Raw genomic sequence first — 18,374 nt, 5'->3', positions numbered from 1 at the left:
GGAGAGATTCTCTTGCTTAATTTTGCAGTGCAGTTTTCTCCTCTCGCTGGCCTTGGGCAAACTCTCGCCTCTGCACCTTACCAGTCATTCTAGGCCAATAAACAAGATCAGTGTTCACGTTCCTTCGCTTCTTAACTGTTTATAGGCACAAGTCTTCTAGACCCTGTGACTAAAGCATGGACCTGGGGCAAGGGTGTCAAGAATGGGAATTGCAGGAGGCAGATATAGAAATATAATTGAGGTTTTTCCAAAATTTTACAGGGTGGTACTCCACTAAACTTTACTCAGAGCAGGCCTGTCAAAATGAATGGGCCAAATTTAAGTCATATTTCAGTGGGTATACTCCGAATTAATCTTAGCTGAATACCACCCTGTTTTTAATTTTGCAGCTTTGAAATTCATTCTGACATTTAATGACCTTGGACCCACCCGTCATTCTCTCATTGCTGCCAGGTGGTCAAATTTTATTAGACCACATCTAGATCTCGCAGAGCCTTTTCTTGTAAAACTCTTACATTCATTCCCAGTTTGCCTTTGGAAACGGATTGCTGTCTCCCCCTAGTTTATAGCTGTTTCGCCGTGTTGTTTCTTGTGTGGGGGTGTGTCTGCTTTTAACAGCTGCTTTATCGTTTTTTTGTTGCTTATATTTTAAATCCGCAAGTTATATTTCCTGAACAGCAGCGTATCAATAATCAGAAATGTAATCAAAGCACGCCAGAGTTGTCGGGGGAGATTTGCGGGGAGGGGAGAGGGAAACCAATCAAGTTGTGGAAGGAAGCAACACAACATGGGTGTTTGTTTTTTCACCCATTTTTATTATGATCAAACCTAGAAAAAAACTTGGCAAATATTTCCTGAGAGAGAGATTCTTGACCCCGCTTGTTTCCTGGTGAGGAAGTGAGATGAGGGTCTTCGCAGGGAGCAGGTGGGGCCGGATGCTGTAAACTGCAGAATTGTCTGGCGGCCGTCCAATATCTAGAGGGGGTTTTTTCAGAGGAAGACAACAAACCTGAGGAATGAATCCATAGATCAAGCTGAAGGACTTGTATTATTAAGATTTCTGACCCCTTCCAGGTGCTGGCTCTATTCCGCTGACCTAGCAGTGGCTCAATAACCCCCCTGCCCAGTTATCTGTGTTGCTAGTTCACACTGTGCATCGTAACAGTGTCCGTACTGACCCGTCCCCCTTGTCCATTTTTCTTTTATCGTTTCCTGTTCACCCTCAGCTTCCTCCCTTCTGCCCCAGATTAATTTGCTTCTTTTCACATTTGGCTGCCTCTCTGAGTTTTGTTTTCTTTTGCCCCGTTGGCAATTTCCCATAACCCTCTCTGCTGCAGCAATATTGGCCATTCTCCCAATCCCCTCTTTCTTCAGCCGTTGCTCCAGAATCTTTTGTTACGGGATGACAAGGGTCATTTCCCATCAATTCTGTCTCCCTTCAGCTCCTTTCCCATTCAGGGGTTTTTGGGGGTTTTTTTTGCACTCTTAAAGAACTGTTGTCAAGTCTACGAAGAGCCAGTGGGGAGACGTGTCTTTGGTCTTACGACCCCACGCCACCATCTTTATCGAGGGGTGACTGAGAAACCCTCGATGTTTTCAGGAAGGAACCTATGTCAGAATTAGCAAAACCTAACTGGAGCGGGGAAATGGGTGTCATGATGCGCAGTGTTGGGTCAGAGGCCGAAGGTCCGGAACGTTCTTTGGTTAGGAAACCGTCCAAGATGGCTGGTCGCAGGTGCAAGGGCGAGGGAGTAAAAGCAAAGAGGCAAAGGTCTGGCACTGACAAGGACCATTTCTTGTCATGAAGTCAAGCAAGGCCGTCTCCTCTGTGCATCGAAACTGAGCACCCGAGGGTCGAAGGTCACTAAATGTTGCTTCTGGCTGCAGGCACTGAACGCCATGGGGGTTAAGAGGCCCTGACAAGATGGCAGCTGGAACTCAAGGGAAACGTTTGTTTTTAGGCGAGGGCCTGAGTTATCCAGGAGGCAGGTTCGGGCCTGCTCGGTTCCAGAAAACCACCAAGCAGCACTGCAGTTATTGCCACAGGAGGGGGTCGTAGTGTCTCACAGCTTCAGGGCAGGAGTTTGCTGGTGGCGAATCGGCACTGACGTAGGATTCAAGATGGCGCCAGGGTGCCAAGTAAAGAAGTGAAGGCCAAGGCTTGCCGGGAGAGCTCTGCCACGCACTCACGCATCTCCCGGGCGGCGGGCGGCGAGGGGTAGTGCAGGGCAGCCCCCTTGACGGAGAGCACGGCGTCCTTCAGGGCCTGGCAGAGGGTGCTGCTCGCCGCCCCCACCCTCGCCCGCACGGTGGCAGAGGACGCCAGGCGGGACACGGTGTCCCCCACGAAGACCAGTTTGTGCGCCGTGACGATGACGAACTTCCCGTGGGGCACGAAGACCCACGGGGGCTGGTGGGCCCCGGCGCTGGCCAGGAGCGCCTCGATGGCCGAGAGCAGGGTGGTGTAATGTGTCTGGCACTGCCCCGTGTAGAACTGCAAAAGCTGGCTGTCCTCGGGGGAAGGCGGAGCCTACAAACCAAAGAGGAAAAGGTTAGACGGCTGCCATTTTGCTCACTCTGGCTGTGTGTTTGTGTGCATTATTTTCAGAGACAAGAGATGGCTGCCTACTTCCTTCGCCTGGAAAATCTTTCCCGTTGGGCGCCAGAGAAACATGTCTGTGTGCAATTCTGAAAATTCAAGCAGATCAAACATGGGGAGACTTATTTAAGTGGCATGCTTTTTACAACAGAACGAAAATCTCCCTCATTGGCACAAGAGAAGACTTGAGGGGGGCAATTTGATGGTTTTGAGGCCAAGGACCTCAAAATTCCCTGATGCTCTTCTCTGTTCCTCGCTGCTGCTGCCAGCTCCCACCTCCAGTTTCCCATAATGCCCCCAGAACTACCCTAGCTGCCATGGCCAGAGGATCTCTTGCATTGCACATGTCAGAGGAACCCAGTGAGGAAGAGATCCGGGCTTCTTCCTTGTGTGGGGGGGGGAACAGGAGCCTCAGGCCCTCCATGCCCTCACATCAGGCCCTCGGATCTCTCTCTAGGCCATGCCCCTCCTTAGCCCCGCTCCACACTCTCCTCAAGTGCTTCCGTGTGGCTGGAATATGGCTTTCTAAGATGAAATTAAGAGTCTGTGGCTGCCTCCACTTGCTGCCTCTGGCCCTGGAACATGGCCCCCAAGCTGTCAAAAAGGCTCCACTTCTTGCTTGTGCCTTATTTTGGGCCTTCCTGGCTGGAGGATGCCAAAGTTTTCACCGGGAGGAAGAGCCTAGCAAAATCCTGGTCTACATAAGGCTTCAGTGGGAGCTAACTGTCTCATCTGTAGCCGCCTTGTTGTATGTGTGTCTCCTTGGCTCTTGGGACATAACCAAATGCAGTTATGTAGCATCCCTCCCAGGGAATTATGGGAAATTCAAGATGGCAGCCACCTTCCCCTTCTGCCTGCTTATATCGTAAGAGTGCATGTGTGTCATGCACACTGCTGGACCAGGACTGAGCGTGGTTTGTGGGAAGACCACCTTAGAACCCCACCTCTAGGTAAAAGGCAAAAGTAAAGGACCCCTGGACGGTTAAGTCCAGTCAAAGGCGACTATGGGGTTGCAGCGCCCATCTCGCTTTCAGGCTGAGGGAGCCGGCGTTTGTCCACAGACAGCTTTCCGGGTCCTGTGGCCAGCAGGACTAAACCGCTTCTGTCACAACAGGACACCGTGACGGAAACCAGAGCGCACGGAAAAGCCGTTTACCTTCCCACCTCAGAGGTACCTATTTATCTACTTGCACTGGCGTGCTTTCGAAATGCTAGGTTGGCAGGAGCTGGGGCAGAGCGACGGGAGCTCACCCCGTCACAGGGATTCGAATTGCCAACCTTCTCATTGGCAAGTCCAAGAGATTCAGTAGTTTAGACCACAGCGCCACCCACATCCCACCCCACCTAGACAACAGACCGACTCTTCACGGTCTTGCCTCTCCTTTGGGGGGGACGGACCCAAAAAAACCAAGAGGCCTGCCTCACAGGGAGGACAAATTTCATAAGGAAATGCTGGCATCCGTCCCCAGCCTAAGCTGAAGACATTAGTACATTTTAAAAAGCGAGACGTACCATTTCTTCCGCCTGGGCTGTGTCTCCAGAAAGGGCGAGTCCGAGGCTTCCTTCAGAAGTTGTAGCTTTGGGCTGGGTTTTATCTGCTCCCTAGGAAGGAAGAAAGAGGCAGGATTGTGGGTATGTGTGCAAGGGAAGTGGAACAGAAAGCTTAGAAGGTGATGAAGTGTTTGGTCTCCCAAGAAGATCAAATTTTGTATCAAAAGATCCAGAAAATGCCATCGGTAACACAACACAGAAGCCAGCCACATATCCAGTACATTCAGGTAGCCTCTACAGGTCCTTGCAACCTGTTCCTGCTACTTAATGCCTTACAGTGGTACCTCGCAAGACGAATGCCTCACAAGACAAAAAACTCGCTAGACGAAAGGTTTTTCCGTTTTCGATTTGCCTCGCAAGACGAATTTCCCCTATGGGCTTGCTTCGCAAGACAAAAACGTCTCGCGACTTTGTTTTCTTTGTCTAAAAACAAAGACATGTTTTGTTTATAAAGTTAATTTATTTTCCCTTCAATTTTTGAACTGCTCTTTACAGTATGTGTGACTTTAAAGAGCAGTTAATAAACTGTTGTTGTACCAAATTTGGCTTTGTTTGGACTTTTTTTGACCATAGGAACGCATTAATTGATTTTCAATGCATTCCTATGGGATTTCGTGCTTCGCAAGACGAAAAATTCGCTAGACGACAAAAATTGCAGAACGAATTAATTTCGTCTTGCGGGGCACCACTGTATTATGGTTTGACCCTGTCCCCCCACCCCTTTCCCAGTCTCCTTGAGAAACATAATGGTCTCATGTTTGGCGGGAATGTACCATGGTCCATGCCTTTTTTTTTTGGGGGGGTCTTTTATCTGACCTCCAAAATTGCTACACAATCTAGCTATCCACACAGAATGAGACCCTCTGCTCAGAGATCTGCCTCCTCAGACATATAATGTATTTATCTCGGTTTGTTTTAAGAGTTTTACCAATTTTATCTGTGTTTTATTGATACTTATCTTGTATATATTGGTTTCGGTGACAGTTTCATAACTTTTGCTGTTTCACAGGTAGCTTTATTTATTAGAGCTTTGTGATTAAGCAATGTACAAATCTTTCTTTCTTTTTTTCCCCAAGTGAATTTTTATTGTTTTCCTTACATATTCTTTTCCAACAAATTGTAATAGCACCATACATTCCCTTTGACTCTGCCGAGTCACGACCCCCCTCCCTCCCCACAACTGGTATATTTATCCTCTTTCCATCACACACATCATTCTCAAGTTAGTACTATTATACATTGGAGGTATTATGTCAATCCTGCTAGTGTCTTGACCTCTTTACAATTCTTCTTTAAATATTCAATAAATTTACTCCAGTTATTTTGGTATCTTTGATCTCCCTGGTCCCGGATCCTCCCTGTCAGTTTGGCAAGTTCTGCATATTCTGTCAATTTCGCCTGCCACTCCTGTATAGTTGGTATATCTTGTACTTTCCATCTTTGGGCCAGAAGGGTCCTCGCGGCAGCTGTAGCATACATGAACAAATTTTGATCTTCTATTTTAATTTCTGTTCCTATTAAGCCTAATAGACACGCTTCCGGTCTTTTGGGGAAAATATATCTAAATATTTTTTTGAGTTCATTATAGATTGCTTCCCAAAAATTTTTTACCTTATCGCAGGTCCACCACATGCACAAATCTTTCTAAATTTTTTTTTTTAAAAAACACACCATGTAAATGATGCACAGTTGAGCTTTTTTGCCATGGATTTTGGGTGAAGACCACGGAAACGTGGTGGTGGCGATAATACTTTCAATGGTTCTTGGGAGATGGAAGCAGAACTGAGGCATAGCTTCACTGCAAATGTGGCTCAGGTGTTTTAAAATCTGGTTCAGCCGTCAAGACACCCAAGGGATTGCATTTCATGAGGATGCTATGTTTAGAGAACGCTGATCCCATTTCCCAGGATCCCTTGGGATTTTCAGAGTGAGGATACAGTGATGGAAAAACCTGTTGGATTTCTGCCTGCCATTCAGCGGTTAAGCAGATTTAGCTTTCCCCATCACTATCCTGGAAAATCACCGCCACTTATTGAGCTTCACTGAAAGAACAATAACAGCAGTACAATTAAACCGACGAAAACAATTAATTTCAGTGCAGGAAAACAAACGATTTTTGCGTGTGAGTGCTTTGTCGTATCAAATGCAAACCCAGAGCGACGATGAAGGGCTTTCTGACCCTGCCTTGGCCCTGGGGTCAAAGGCTGACCCACACACATTGTGGCAAGCCATTCGCCCCTGAACTTACCTTAAGGTGAACGTAGTCGTATTCCTCCGCCAGACGGATCCCCTCGTATTCGTTGTGCCCGTCATCTGCGACTTGCTCCAGCTGCTCTCCTGCTCCAAGACCCCCCAGCCGGGGTGGGGGCGGGGGCAGAGGGCGGTCCTGGATGCTCCCTTTCCGCACAATACTCGGGGACGGCGGCGGGGGCTCGACGGAAAGCCGTTCCTCGCTGGGAAGGGCAGGTAGGGGGCGGCGTGACAGGCTTTCGGCCGAGGGCAAGCGGGGTCTCGAAGGCGGTCCCGGATCCCGCAAGCTCAGTCCCTGCAGCGCCCCCTCGAGGGGCGGGGAGCCGGGCGCCAGCAGAGGGACGTCGTAGATGCCCCCGTCCTCTTCCTCCTCTCCGCCTCCCGCCAACACTTCCTCAGGCGACTCGTACAAGTTCAGCAAGGCCGAGGCACGGCGCAGGTTTGACGGGGTGGCATAGACGAGGGGGCTCTCCGGGCCCCCGTCGTCCACCTCCCCGTCCTCCTCTGGACCGGCGGGCTTCTTGAAGGCGAGGGGCACGTCGTAGGGGTCGTCGGAGGGCGGAGGGGCCGAGGGCTGAGGGGCAACACGGGCCACTTTCTTCGGGCAAGGGGAAGGCGAGTCGTAGGTGTCGGACAGAGAGTCTCGGATCAGGGAGGAGGGGACGTCGTAAACCTGAGGAGCACAGAAGAATAGGGATGATGATGATGACGAAGGAGAGAGAGAACGAGGTTTAAGGTTCTGGGTGGAAACGCCAAGCTTTGGGTTCATATCCGTCACTTTTTATAACGTTGCCTGGAGTGCATTGTTTCACGTAAGGAATGAGGAGTCGCACCTGTGAGTGTTTCTTCACATCAAAATCTCCTCACCTGTTGAAAATTAGCCTGCTTGTGAGAAGGCTTCACCTACTTATGGGGACACACACACACACTGTCCCTTTTTGCCCCACTTACCAACTCCGCTTACCCGCCAACCCTGTTTCCCACCTGGCCTGCCCTTTCTCCCTTTACACCTCACCCCTCCTCTCGCCTATCCCCACACAGCTCGACCCACCTCCCACAACCCTTTTTAAAGAGGGGGTGGCGCTTCAGAGAGGGGTTTGCCAAACAGCTTGCCTGGGCCACCTGCCCCACTCCCCTGCTCCTTGCTTGCCTGCCTTTCTGCTGTCACCCTGGATTCAAACTCTAGCATGACAACAGCCTTACGTTTCTATGTATATAGGAGGAGGTGTCTTATCTGGAGATATGGGGAAGTGTTTGGATATATACAACCCCTAACATCAGACTGAAATGGTAGCCTCCCAGGAATTCTGTACTATGTTACTCAACTCCAGGAAGCAAGAGAGAAAGGAGGAGAACAACAGATTTGGGAGGGAGGGGATTTCTGGGTCGTTGACAACAGGGGCGGCAAACTCTTGGCAGTTGGGGGGTGTATATCTCATCATGGGCAAACCTCCAAGGGCCACAGGTCGGGTGGGTAGGGCAAGAGGGGGGGAACCCTGCAAAGAACTGGCGCACACAGAATTGAACCCCACCTCTTAGTGAGTGTCACCTGCCCACTGGAGCGATGCCAACTGATTGACAAGTGGGCATGGCTTTGAGGATATGGCCTTGTGGGCCAGTCCGGTACCCCTGACCATGGGCTGTAGGTTGCACACTCTTAATAGAGACACTTCTGACCTAGATGGAGCAACGGTGTAACTTGGTATACAATGGCTTCTAACGCTCCCACCATTTTAAGTATTCGCTCCTGGCTTCCTGATCCCAAACAAATTCTACTTGAAGAGACGCCCCCCCCAAAAACCCAAAGAGCCCCACGGCAGATGTCTGCAGCCTGTTCCCCCAAAATACTGCCCCCTATCCTTTGGCACAGACCCACACACTCAGCACCCCCAAACTCAAGAGTGTATCTCTTACATTCAGCCCTTCAGGTCCACTGGCCCCCTCTCTAACCAACCCCACCTGCCACTCCCCACCAAGCCTTCGTCCATCTAGGGCAACCTCTGCCTCAGCTGAGGGGCCGAAAAGGACACTGGTTTGCTCCGGAGACAGCAGTCTCCGCATTTGGGCTGAGATACAGTTACCCTTGGAGACCGGCACGGCCGCAGCTGTCTTTAGCAACAGACGGGTCCAGCTGTCCACAAAGGCAGCTCTCCAACGGAGGGGGGAAGCTCGACAGCAGGCAGCCGAATCCCAGTTGTCTTAAATGGCACGGTTATCAAATCTTCCCACCCACAGCTTGGGCCACAAGGCAGGGCCTTCACCCTTGGGAAAAGGTTAAAACAGGGGGAAAGCCCTGGGAGCTGAGGGATTAGCGGGCTAGATTTCGAACGAGTGTACTGCTTATTAGCCTTACTACTGCGACACCGCATACAAAAGCGTCGTTGAGTTGGAAGGGACCCCTGAGGGTCATCTAGCCCAACCCGCGGCAACACAGGAATCGTTGGTGCTTTGCAATGGCTCCCTGCCCCAACCAGCCTCCAGTCGGAAACAGGGGTCCTCAAACTTTGGCCTGCAGGCACCCAGCAAACAGAAACCCTCTTTCTAACTGAAAAATGCTGCTTCCGCCATCTGCAGTCCCTGTGCCAATCCTACAGGCAGTGTGGCGCTGTGGCCGGAGTGTCAGACAACAGCCAAGAAGACCGGGCTTCAAATAATAATAATAATAATAATAATAATAATAATAATAATAATAATAATAATAATTTATTTATTTATACCCCAGCCATCTGGCTGGGTCTCCCCAACCACTCTGGGTGGCTTCCAACCAAATATTAAAAACAATACAGCGTCAGACCTAAACAGGGCCGCCTTCAGTTGTCTTTTAAAAGTAAAATAGTTGTTTATTGCCTTGACATCTGCTGGGAGGGCGTTCCACAGGGCGGGTGCCACCACCGAGAAGGCCCTCTGCCTGGTTCCTTGTAACCTCACTTTTCGCAGCGAGGGAACCGCCAGAAGAGCCTCGGCGCTGGACCTCAGCGTCCGGGCTGGAAGATGGGGGTGGAGACGCTCCTTCAGGTATACAGGACTGAGGCCAAATCATTCATGAAGCTCCTAGTCACACGCCTTCTCCCCGGCCTACCTCTCAGGGTTGTTGAGAGGACAGAAGAGAGAGGGATAAACTGTGTGCATAGCTCCGATCTCCTTGAAGGGACTGTGATTTTTAAAAACGTGTTAATTAACTAAACACAGTACGCCATCGCAGTCAACAATAATGCAGCCAGCCGCTCAGATTTCATCGTGCAATTCCCCCAGTGAGTGTAAGCACTAACCTCGGCAGGGTCCCCGTCTCGTCTGGTGCTGCGAGGCACCCTATAGATCCCCTCGGGGGGCAGAGGGCAGGGTCTGGCGGGTGGCGGCACCTCATAAACCTGCAGGCGGAGGAGGAAGAGAGAGAAATCAAACCAGGAATGACAAAAGGAAGTTGTGGCTTCATCCTGAGGTTCATGGTTGGGATTGTTTTGCGGTAACGAAAGCCAGCCAGTACAAGCCATTAGATTTGACCGTAGTCCCAGAGGAATACCTTAAGAGCAACCTTCGCCAACCTGGTGCCCTCCAGGTGTTTTGGAAAACAACACTGGCAGGAATGACTTACAAAGGCTTATAAGGCTGAAAATCCTACCTTTTTACAGAAAAATTAAATAGGACATGGGAATAATGTAAGGTAAAAACGGGGAAATTACAAATGTGACGATACAGCAAAGAAATAAAGAAACCATGAGGTGGGAAGGGGGAAGTCGATGAGCTCAAATGTGTTTGAACTTATGTGAAAAAACAAAGATTGTATTTATATATTATAAAACGGAAACTCAATACATATTTTTTTGTTTTTAAAAAGGAAAACAACTCCCATTGGCCTCAGCCATGTTGAGGGCCAAAACATCTGGTGGGGAAGGCTGCTTTAAATAAATTTACTCCAGAGAGGCCGGGAGGGCGGCAACACGAGAACAGGGCCTTTTCTGCGGTGGCTCCCCATTTGTGGGACTCTCTCCCCAGGGAGGCCTGCCTGGCACCTTCATTATACACCTTTAGGCACCAGGCAAAAACGTTTCTCTTCAACCAGGCCTTTGGCTGATTTAATATTACATAGCCTTTTAAATGTGTTGTGGACGGGGGAATTATTGGTTCGTCTTTGTTCTTATTTTTCACTGCATATTTTGTGTTTGTTATATTTGTGCTGTGCACCACCCCGAGATTTACGGCTAAAGTATACGATTTTAATTAATAACGACAAGAATGCCAAGGGGAGGTGGCAGCGCTAAAGGGGGCGTGGCTAAAAGAGAAGGGGTGGAGCTAAGAAACCAGTAGCTGCACACACCCACACACACCCTGGGTTACACCTAGTGGAATATTGGCCTCAAATCTCAATGTTCGCTGTAGTTTGGGGTTCTAGGAAATAGAGCTCAATCTATTGCAGAGGGTCCAAAATTTGATTTCTGACAGCAGCTCCAAGCAGGGCCCAGGAGAGATTCCCCCTCTGAAATTCTGGAGAGTCAATAAACAAATTCCTCACCTCCTGCTCCTCCTTCCTGCGCCCCCTCCTCCTCCGCTCATCTTGGGGCGCTTCGTAGGCCGTCCCGGCCGCCGCCGCCGCCGCCTCCTTCCTGGGCACTTGGTAGACGTCCGCTGGGACGTGGTTCCGGCGAGGGGTGGGCCCTGGAGACCCTGGCTCGGGGAGTACTCTGACCCGGTTGGCTGGCACAATCCCCTGCTGCCCGTGCAAGGAGCAGAGGTGCCAGCCCTCCAGGCCCGGGGCTTCGGGCTGCAGCAGGACCATCAAGTCGCCCTTGCGGAAGGAGAGCTCGTCCGGGCACTCGGCGGCGTTGTCGTACAGGGCGCGGCAGAGCTGGGCCTGGCGGGAAGCGGAGGGCAGGTCAGGCATCCCTCAAAATGCTGACAAAGTCACTACATCTCTATATGAGCTCACAGAATCACAGAGCTGGAAGGGACCACGGGTGTCATCTAGCCCCACCCCCTGAAATAGGAATCTTTCGCCCAACGTGGGGCTCGAACCCACAACCCTGAGGTTAAGAGTCTCCTGCTTTGCCAACTGAGCTGTATCTTCTTCACAAAACTCCACGTATGCCAACTTGACTGCTGGTCCTGAATGGGGTAACTGTGCCCCCTGAAGGACCAGGTGCGCAGCCTGGGAGCCATTTTGGACTCACCGCTGTCCATGGAGGCGCAGGTCAATTCTGTATCCAGGGCAGCTGTCTACCAGCTCCACCTGGTGCGCAGGCTGAGACCCTATCTGCCCGCGGACTGTCTCGCCAGAGTGGTGCATGCTCTGGTTATCTCCCGCTTGGACTACTGCAATGCGCTCTACGTGGGACTACCTTTGAAGGTGACCCAGAAACTACAACTAATCCAGAATGTGGCAGCCAGACTGGTGATTGGGGGCGGCTGCCGAGACCACATAACACCGTTCTTGAAAAGACCTACATTGGCTCCCAGTACGTTTCCGAGCACAATTCCAAGTGTTGGTGTTGACCTTTAAAGCCCTAAACGGCCTCGGCCCAGTATACCTGAAGGAGCGTCTCCACCCCCCATCGTTCTGCCCGGACGCTGAGGTCCAGCACCAAGGGCCTTCTGGCAGTTCCCTCATTGCGAGAAGCAAAGCTACAGGGAACCAGGCAGAGGGCCTTCTCGGTAGTGGCGCCTGCCCTGTGGAACGCCCTTCCAGCAGATGTCAAAGAGATAAACAACTACCTGACATTCAAAAGACATCTTAAGGCAGCCCTGTTTAGGGAAGTTTTTAATGTATGACATATTAGTGTATTTTGGGTCTTTGTGGAAGCTGCCCAGAGTGGCTGGGGAAACCCAGCCAGATGGGCGGGGTACAAATAATATATTATTATTATTATTATTATTATTATTATTATTATTATTATTATTCAATCCGCCCAACTTGCTCTGGATGCCCTCTAATACTTGCTCTGCATTGAATCCTTGTTCCGTTTGTGTGGCAGTGCCTAGACTTTGGAACTCCCTGCCTCTTGACATCATCAGGAAGATGCCTTCGCTGCACTCTTTTGGGCGCCTGCTGAAAACATTTTCGTCTAGGCGAGCCTACCCAGATATGTGGAACGCTGGCGTGTGTTTTGATATGCTTTTAGCTTTCTGTTGTTTTTAATTATTTTTCGAATCGCTGTTCTTCACTCTTTTTGCTAACTGCTTTGTAGTCCACCCCTTCCCAATCAGGCAGTGTATAAATTTAAAGAAACAAAAAGGTGAAATGATATCCCAGTACAGACTGCAGTCTTCTCCCAGGGATGTGCAAATCGAACACACAAAGAACCTGAGAGGTTCTTGAGGGTCTGCCTAGCCAGTGTGTTTCTCAAACTTGGGTCCCAAGCTGCTGTTGGACTACAACTCCCATCATCCCTGTCCACTGGTCCTGCTAGCTAGGGATGATGGGAGCTGTAGTTCCAACGGCAGCTAGGATCCCAGCTTTCAGAAACACCCTGCATTTAATACCACCATCAGATGCTACCAGGAAGCACATGGGGAAGCCACAAAGACCACACGCCCCCTTCCACGCTGTTTGTCCCTGTCTGCCCTGACGCAGGGAGGTTGCATTTAGCTCCAAGGCCTTTGATAAGGCAGCGTCAACAGAAAGGTGGGAAGGGGTCGCTGCCTCAAACAAAAGACCTCGCTTGCTTAAGCGCCATAAAGTTTGATCGGCACCAGCGAGATGCCTTCGGGAGGGTGGGTCAGTTCTGGATTTGGCCCCAGGCACTTGAGCGTACCCAGGAGAGGCAAACGCCCAGACTTGCCTGGTCGGTGGTAGTTTTAAGGACGTAACACGCAGCCGTAAGGACAGGCTACCCCACAGCCAGATGGGCACACGCTGTCCTTTTTTTGAGATGCTCAGACACAGCGAGACTCAGCAGGAAACAAACCCTTAGCGTACAACCCTGTGTCCAAGACAGGCGCTCGAACCTTCACCTACGGATCAACAGCAACACAAAGAGTCTGTACCCCCTCTTCCTGACTCCGCACAACCCTAAAAATGACTCAGGATTCACCCGCCTGGAGACAGATCATTCCCCCGAAAGAGGACGCAAGCTGCTCTGCCTTTGCAATCTGCAATGGTGCGATGCCTGTGTCCTTCTGGACCATAATACCCATCCTCCTTGGCCCTTTGTTGTGCTGGCCGAGCCCCATGTTGGGCAAGAGATTCCTGCATTGCGGGGGGTTGGACTGAATGACCTTTGGGGTCCCTTCCAACTCTACAGTCCTGTGATTCTACACTTTGTGGTTCTATACTCCTTGGCTGGGAGCTGGAGGACCCACCCGTTTGCCACATGGGATATATTGCATCACAAGGGTTGTCCCTCAATCCAGGGTGTTTCCCAGACAGAGCTGCTCCGAATGCAGATGTTCACACTGTTGCGTTAACCCTGGATAGCGAAGATCCCAGATGCCGGTAACCCAGTTAGTTAGATGCAGCCCAGGAAGCGATAAATGAGCTCAGGGCGAGACCCCTACCCGGTGCGGAGCAAAGCATTCTCTCCAACACTCTCGCTTTCGCCACCCAAATCCCCCTAAATCCCAGGCTGCCATCTGTTTCTCCCAAGTCGTAGCTTATAATTCACGGCCACCCGCACAGGCAGGCAAAAGTCCAACTGTGGCAGGGACGCCTGGACGGGGCGACCGGCTAAGCGGAAGTGCATGCAGACACAAAGAGACACAAAGAGACACACAAAACAGGTACAACCCTCCCTGCCTTTTGGAACAGCCACTTTAAACAGCAGAGAATTGCAGAGCAGGATTCAACCCCCCCTCCCCATATTCTGAAGTGGTATAGTCCAAGGAAGCCTGTACCATGATTTATTTATTTTTGGATGCATGCATCTGCCTTCCCTTTTTAATATTGCCCACTTGAAATTCTTCCTGGGGTGGAAGAGCTCAACAGATGCCTTCCTAAGAGGGGGATTTTATCCAGTCGTACCTTGGATCTTGAACGCCTTGGCTCCCGAACAAAGCAGCTCCTGAACAATCGAAACCCGGAAGTGAGTGTTCCGGTTTTCGAATGATTTTCGGAAGCCAACGTCTGGCGCGGCTTCCGAATGGCCGCAGGAGCTTCCTGCAGCCAATCAGAAGCCGCGCTTTGGTTTTCGAACGTTTTGGAAGTCGAACGGACTTCTGGAACGGGTTCCGTTCAACTTCCAAGGTACGACTGCACTGCTCAGAGATATATATATACCCATTTTCCAGATGGCAGTTGCATTTCGCAACACAAATCGGCAGCCAGGCTCCGCAGTAAAGTTGCCTCATCTATCAGTCAGAGCACATTAGTAAGAGATGCTACGGAACATGCATATTCACACTCCGAATGACTTGCAAATGTGAACATTCAAATCCCGAAGGATAGATGTGACATTGAATCGGTGAAATCTTCGAGACTTTGACTGACTCATCTGGAAATCCCTCACTCCCACAGCTTTGAAAAGCAATGGGTTGTATCCAATACTCAAAAGAAGACCCACTGAAGTTAATGGCCATGACTAACTTAGGTCCATTCATTTCAATGGGTCACCTCTGTGTAAGGTTAGCGTTGACTACAACCCAGTGACCTACACATTATGTGCAAAAAGAGGGGGCATTTAATTGTGTTGCTGATCCCTTGATTAAAATTTAGGAAGAGTTTCTGGGGGGCGGTGGCAGATAAAATAGCCCTTAGGGCGCCAGATCCCTGTCGCTACTGCTAACTTGCTTTCCAGTCAAACCAGTTCCGAAAGTGGCCTACGACAATAAAAATAATCAGATTAAAATATAATGCAGATCTTGGCCACTAATAGGATATGCTCCTTGTTCTTCCAGTATTGGAGGAGAAATTCAGAGTGTTTGGCAATCGAGGGGTGGGGGGAGGGAGGGAGGGAGGGAAAGAGCCAATTTGGGTGCTGACAGATAATGCTTTGCCAGGGATGATCTCATTAGGGAGTTGGGTGCATGACTGCTCTGAAATGAGGGCAATGTTCAAGAAGTTAACATGTGTTTCTCTATAGGGGGAGGGTCCCTGCTGAGGGATCCCTGTCCTTCTCTCTCTCTTTCTTTGGTAAAGCTGCAGAAAGTAAGATAAAATAAACTGAGACATGCCTTGATTTGAGAAAGTTGAAAGACCCAGGGGCTCAAACCTACAAAAGCAGCCAGATTCTCTGCCCCCGAATGTATTAAGTCACATTATTAAGCAAAGACCTACTGAATATAGTTGGGGACACTTGGCTATTCTGAGCTTCACCATTCAAACAGGTGCTGGGGCCCAAGGCCCAGTGAAAGCCACAAACCTCCTTCAACCAAACGAGCTGAGCAACGCCATCCAATTTCACCTGAAGTAAAATCTCAGGTGAATTTGGGACCCACACACACAGATTAAACATCTGCAGGGAATTGTGAGGGAAATTAAAAATGGTTTTCAATTGGCAAACGTTCCCAGCAGAGGTTTTTTATAGCTTTGTACTTCTTTCCCTAGTCTTCACTGTTTGTACACCTGGAACCTGCTGTGGCCCAGTGACCCCGAAACAAATCTTTTGTCCAAGGTCAAAAGAGCTCTCGATTCCTGATTCAACTCTAGACTTTGCTCTCAGGGCTAGCAAAATATCTGGCTCTCTTTCCTAGCTGAGCATACTTACAGACATGTTGCTTCGCAAAAGGCAGGGTGTCGAAAACGGAGAAGTGGAAAAGGAACAACCGCAGACCCAGGAGATTGTGAACGAAGATTACACCTCTGTTCCGCCGGCTTCAGAAAACAATATCCCTGCCTCTAGGTACATTATTTGTCCGTGCACTTGGTTGTTCCGAAACGAAGAAGAGATTCCTGAGAAATTTCTTATATCCTTGAAAAATATATATCCAATGCTTTGGGGATGGAAGAAGCGAGAACAGATCCAAAACAAGAGTTTCTCAAAAAAAAAAAAAAAAAAAAAAAAAGTTGGCAAATTTGTTGCAAAACACTATCCCAATGCAAAGTGGGAGGGAGAGGTAATTTCCAACCGAACTCAAACACTCCCTGTCCTTTGATTGCTAAGAGTCTGGTTTCTCAGAAGTCCAGCCACTTTCAATTTGCAATTCTCTTTCCCCCACACCCCAGAAGTTTTTGTAAGCCTTCCCAAACCTCTTGGTCAGCAAAAGCTTCCCAGAAAAACCATCTGAGTAGGCCTGGCTGCTTCCAGGCCGTGCAGGCTGCATGGATTGATGAGGCAGGCGAGGCGAAAGAGTAACAAGTTGGAACATGGGCTTGTGTTGCAACCACAGAGTGGAATTGCAACCCAAAACAGAGGCATTTGCAATACTGTACTTCTCTCCAAAGGTCCTTGTTTAAAAAAAACCTGGCACGCTCAGAAGAACGACCAGGGATTTTTGCATCGTCATGAAATCCAGAAAGCCTGAGCTATTCCTTTCAAGCCAAAAGGCTTGCCAGCAGAGAGTCTGTAGATCAACAGATGCTAACAAACTTTCCTACTTATCCAAAATACCATATCCGAAATAGATTTAAAAAGCACACACACACACATCCAGCAGGTCAGTTTTTTCCTGAGAATGCAGGCAGTATTTACCACGTCTTGAAATTTCCAGATGTTTTGCAAACTTTCTCCAGGCCCCAGGACACTAAGTTCTTCATTAAATCCTGAGGTTTGATCCAGTTTTTCTCCCAAATAATAATAATAATAATAATAATGTCTGTGTACAAATCCAGCCTGCTTTGCAGAAAGCTCCAAATCTTCAGGAGCCGGGAAGCTTGAAAATGCTAATACTGACAAAAATCAAACTTCAAAAATCACAATGCACATTAATGTAAGCTCGTTGCCTAAGAAAGACCCATGATTTCTCCCTCAAACTAACAGGGGAGATGTAAGATTTGGTGATGGGGGAGATGACACATCATAATTTTAACTTTTTCAAAGCATGGGAAACTTGAGGCTCTGCAGAAAACCCCCAAAATCATTTGTAAACTTTGAGGAATTCCACATGAGGCTGTTTCCGCACCCTTTATAATCCAGAAAAAGCAGTGTTTTTCCAAGAATAAAAAAGTAATTTGGAGGGCTGCCAAAATCTAGAAAAATATACTTGTTAGCACAAATACTCAATCCAGCCCAAATCCAGAATCAGTGTTGACAAAGTACAGAGTCCAACATCCAGAAAATGTATACGTGCTGCAACCCCAACCCAAGTGGACACAGGTGGACCTTAGAAGTTGAATTAATCTTCAGCATCCAGAAAAAGACTGCACAATCCAGATGAAAAAGCAGCGGATCCAAACCAACTGTACCCCTCTCTGTCATTTGCCATAAGCAAAGTCCAAACAGTCAGCTTGGATAAACTAGACTCCGGCTTTCCATATTAACCTAAAGTAGCAATTTTCTCTCTCAAGACTCCCAAGTTATGTTTTCCCTCTTCTGTGGGTTTAAAATGAGGGATTGGCGGTTTGCTTTCCAGATGCTCTGCATTTTGGAGGGAGACCAGTTCTCTGGAAAGGTCGCAGGTCCATCATTTTTCCTTTCTTTTTTGGGGAAAAAAAATATTATTGGCTCTTTCCTACACAAATCTATTTTATGCTGAGGCAGGCAGCCTGGGTTTGCTGCAGGCTTAATTTTGGGGGGAACTCTCCCACACCCACACCCACAAATTTAGGGTTTTGGCCTTTTTTCCCTTCGGCTGGGATCCTGGCTCCCACTCAAGCCAATAATAGAAGGGTCCAGCCCGCTCCTTCCTCGCAAGGTAGCAATTTATCTGGCTCAGGGAGCGTCCCAAGTCAGAAACCAAGTTGCTGGATGGAAACTGGGTAATGGGGAAAGAAAGGAAGCCAGTCGAGAAAAGGAAAATTACAGCTGGCTGGGAGGCAGAAAGTAGGCGACGAAGAGGAAAAGAAGGGGAGGCGAAAGAGGGGACAAGGAGGAGAAAGCAGGGATCAGGTGGAAGGGAGGGAAACGGGCGATCCTGGCGCGCAATCCTGGTGCGCAAAGCGACCCGGGGA

The 18,374-nt window shown here is 49.3% G+C and overlaps 1 protein-coding gene across 1 annotated transcript; it reads right to left on the bottom strand.

Moving 5' to 3' along the window:
• Window positions 1-794: 794 nt before the first annotated feature.
• EFS (embryonal Fyn-associated substrate) lies at window positions 795-17,066 on the bottom strand. Its single transcript, XM_028701644.2, has 6 exons — window positions 16,033-17,066; window positions 10,911-11,249; window positions 9,670-9,768; window positions 6,399-7,073; window positions 4,112-4,201; window positions 795-2,530 (listed from the first exon to the last, which is right to left on the bottom strand). Exons 1-6 carry the CDS (start codon window positions 16,036-16,038, stop codon window positions 2,117-2,119), a joined length of 1,623 nt encoding a protein of 540 aa, XP_028557477.2. The 5' UTR covers window positions 16,039-17,066; the 3' UTR covers window positions 795-2,116.
• Window positions 17,067-18,374: the final 1,308 nt, after the last annotated feature.

This window comes from Podarcis muralis, chromosome 13 (genome assembly GCF_964188315.1).
Source record: "Podarcis muralis chromosome 13, rPodMur119.hap1.1, whole genome shotgun sequence".
Lineage (NCBI taxonomy): Eukaryota > Metazoa > Chordata > Lepidosauria > Squamata > Lacertidae > Podarcis > Podarcis muralis.
The sequence above is the reverse complement of the archived record's forward strand: the minus strand, read 5'-3'. Positions and strand labels throughout refer to the sequence as shown.

What these genes read in the sequence shown, in the direction of transcription:
- EFS (XM_028701644.2), bottom strand. An exon ending in ACGACTACGTTCACCTTAAG is followed by an intron (nt 4,202 to 6,398) that starts GTAAGTTCAGGG and finishes CTTCCTTCCTAG; the next exon opens with GGAGCAGATAAAACCCAGCC. An exon ending in CAGCCCAGGCGGAAGAAATG is followed by an intron (nt 2,531 to 4,111) that starts GTACGTCTCGCT and finishes TTTGGTTTGTAG; the next exon opens with GCTCCGCCTTCCCCCGAGGA.